General features: G+C 39.3%; 1 protein-coding gene across 1 annotated transcript in view; it reads right to left on the reverse strand.

Moving 5' to 3' along the window:
* Positions 1-3,445, reverse strand: part of taf4b (TAF4B RNA polymerase II, TATA box binding protein (TBP)-associated factor) — a gene marked incomplete in the record, with an annotated part of 20,229 nt that overhangs the window by 10,390 nt on the left and 6,394 nt on the right. The window contains 1 exon segment of the mRNA XM_035652930.1: positions 2,015-2,164. Coding sequence (XP_035508823.1) covers positions 2,015-2,164 — 150 coding nt within the window.

The following is a 3,445-nucleotide window of genomic DNA, read 5'->3' on the forward strand; positions in this document are numbered from 1 at the left end:
TCAAATATTTTTCTCCTCCGCGGTATAATTTTTGGGTGGGACAAATGCGTCTGTCTCCAATATTGGAGGGGACACGTCCCCCCCGTCCTCCCCGGTTCCTACGCCCTTGATCCAGAGATCTGTAAATGGAAATTTCTTTGCAGTTAAATAAGGACAAAACAGACATTATGGTTATTGGGGAAAAGGACTAATGCACAAAAAACTATCTCAAACATTTTGTCTTCCTGCATTACTTAAAAAAGTCCCTTGTGAAGTTCTGACCTAGTAGCTTTATAAGCTTCTATCTATTTCTATAAGTGGGTCGCTATAATTTACTCTGTAAACACATTTTAAATGTCACATAAAAAGTTTTACGAAACAACCCAGAAATGTGCAAAACCCGTTTCATGTTTACAAATGCATCCACTAGTGCGTAATAATCGCTTGTATTTTTTGTTTTAAACTATTTACATTTGTAAAACATACAACATTTTTAAGTGAAATTAAAATACTTTACATAATACATGTTTGTGGATTGTCCTTTGAGTTACAAATTATAAAGTCAAATAAAAACATCCATAAATTCTTAAGCCAAAGCCAAGTATGTTTGTGAAGTTTTTTAAGGAACTTTACTAGAAAAAAAAAGGAATGAATCAGAACAGTTTTTTGATGTTGTGTGAATGACAACGATGTCAGCTTTGATGTTTTGATGTTAGCTTTGGTTAGATCAGAGCTATGGAATATTAAATCATCCTTTGCTCACTACATCTTAGCCTTATTATAATAATAATATATAACATATTTTCAAAAATACCAAACTGTGAAATCTCTAAAGAGAAGCAGGTAATTATCAATCATCGTACAAAAAATAATCAAATATTGTGCATCCCTACCGATCCCTACCAGTAGAGTACTTTCGATACCTGGTGTGGGAGAAGCCATTGGCCTTGCGAACATGGTCCACCTTGAAGTTTTCTCCATACTTTATGAGTTTTATCGTTTTACTTGTATTCTGTTCTTCCTGAAATAATCCTATGAATTTATTTTTTACCTGTTACTCTTTATAACATTTTGGTGGAATCTCGGCACACTGCTGCCTGCTCTGTCAGATACACCACGCTCAACTTCATATGTAGCTGCTAGCCACACAGCATTAAAAGAATTGACTGCAAAACCATACAAATGGCTTACCTCATAGGACATTTTCCAGACAAAACGGTCATATTATTTATAGGTAGATCTAGTACTGACACATTTAACTCCAGTTTTATTCCTCCTTTTTTTTACTGATGCAAGGGTCATGATGAAGTGTCTCAGGTGGTCAGTGTTTCTGGGAAGTTGTGTGGCATGCTTGGCTGTTCTCATCACAGCTGACTTTTTTCACTTTGCATCATTTTGGGTCATTTTGGGTCTTTTTATTAAATTTCCAGGCGTTTCCATGACTAGAAAACTAGTCTCTAAATTTCCTGGATTTCCACAAGGCATGGGAAGTTGTTTTTTCCTTTTGATGTGGGTATAAAAAGGATCAAATGCAGGTACTGTTTGACTGGACAAGTTTCAATATTACTTGGTACTGGGCAATTTCAATATCCAGCAATAAACAGGTCACACATTGCTGCATGAGTAATGGGAGAAGGCGTTTACATGCACCGTATGAACCTGGTTACTGTAAATCCAAAATAAGGCCAGGAGTAGGGGACAGGCATCAGGTCAGACCTTATTCTGGAAGCATTTCTTATTTTAACTGTAGTGGTCATAGTTCGTAGTTCTGACTTTTTATTTGTGTGTCTTTGTCAGTGCAAATAAACAGTGCAACGAGAAGACTCAGAATTATTTTCAATCCAACAACGCATTCCTCCTGTAACCCAGTTGCTTAAGTGCATATAAATGTACTGAATAAGCTCACAGTTTCTGCTCCCACACATTACTATCAATCCAACTCTCTCAAACTAAATGCTGCTGACATTTATTGATCACGCATGTTTTTCTATAGTGAAATAAAAACTGCTTGCAACATCAGACAACATTTCTTTACCTGCTGAGGGGTGTTGAGTTTGTGTCCTGTGTCAGTGTTGGACTGCTTCATGGTGGAAGGCAGAGTGTTGGGGTTGGGGGTGGAAGTGGAAGCCTGTTGGATGAATAACTGGGGGTCTGCAGTAAGGCGACGCACCGCAGGAAGACTTTTCTGGTAGCAACGAGGAAAAGACGTCATGTCATCAGCCAAATTCCATTTTGCCATTAGAATGCTTGATACATTTTTATATGGAGCTACTTGGGAGTTAAAATCAATTTCATTTTATTCAGCAAAGCTGTGATAAGAGGAGTCTATGCTCAGAATGACTAATTTGCTTTGGTTAAAGAATACAATACACAGCATGGATGCACTCACCATCGACATATATAAAAGGTGGACAACATGATGGCTACAGAAGGGAAGCCAAAACACCTCTATTGCCCTCTGGTGGCTGACTGCAGTATAGTTCATAAAGCCCATGGCCTCCATGATAGCAGATGGGACAAACTCAAAATATAAATACATTTCTCCCAAACATGGTTTCTGTCATTTTAGGTAGTTTGTATCACACCGATGTATGTTCAAGTTTAAGCTTTTAATTAGTTATCTGAGTCCACCGGGTATATGGAGGCGCCAACCCCGATCACTACTGCAGAGACTCCTAACGGCAGAAGATGGCAGCGGCCTTATCTAGGATGTTTTGGCTTAATTTTTGACCAGTGGGAGGAAGTGGAGACGTGCCGTCCATCTTTTATATGTTGATGGCACTAACTAAATATGACAAGATGTTAGGCAGTGGGTTCAGCTTAAATTATTGATATACAATGAATCAAAGTTTAACAGTGAAATAGGAAACTGACATGAAGCGATCAGGTAGAGAGAAGACGTATCACCCTGTTCGTACTACAGAAAGTCAGTCCACTCACAGTGGTGTTACTGGACGATGCTTCGTTTACCTCATAAACCATCTTTAACATAACATAACAAACAATAGCACTGGCTAAAATGAGAAGCTACATCCTAAAGGTTTTGCACACTGCTTTTTACAGTAAAGAGTAATCAGATTACTAGAATACTGATCCATTACAAGATCCATCCATCTTTATGGCGCCACAGACGGCCGCCTCGGTGTGTTGGTGCGCTTTGTTTTTTCTTGTTTTGTTGGGTTAATCAGTTTTGGGCTGTGATACCCGGACTCTTTCACTAGAGAGAGGAGACATCAGGGGAACAACTCCAGCTGATCTTTTTCCCACTTTTCTTCTTTCTTCCGTGGAATTACTGGACATTGTGGTCAAAGGTGCGCTCACCTTTGCTCACGCAGTGAAACGCAGGAGGAGAGGAAGACGTGCCGGTGCGCTTGTGTGTCTCCGCCAGCGCAGACATTGCACACCGTTACCTGGAATATTCCTCTCCAACGTGCGTTCACTGTGCAATAAAATGGACAAAAAACAG

Source organism: Morone saxatilis, unplaced genomic scaffold (assembly GCF_004916995.1).
Source record: "Morone saxatilis isolate NCDOM2014 unplaced genomic scaffold, NCSU_SB_2.0 Contig12, whole genome shotgun sequence".
Taxonomy (NCBI): domain Eukaryota; kingdom Metazoa; phylum Chordata; class Actinopteri; family Moronidae; genus Morone; species Morone saxatilis.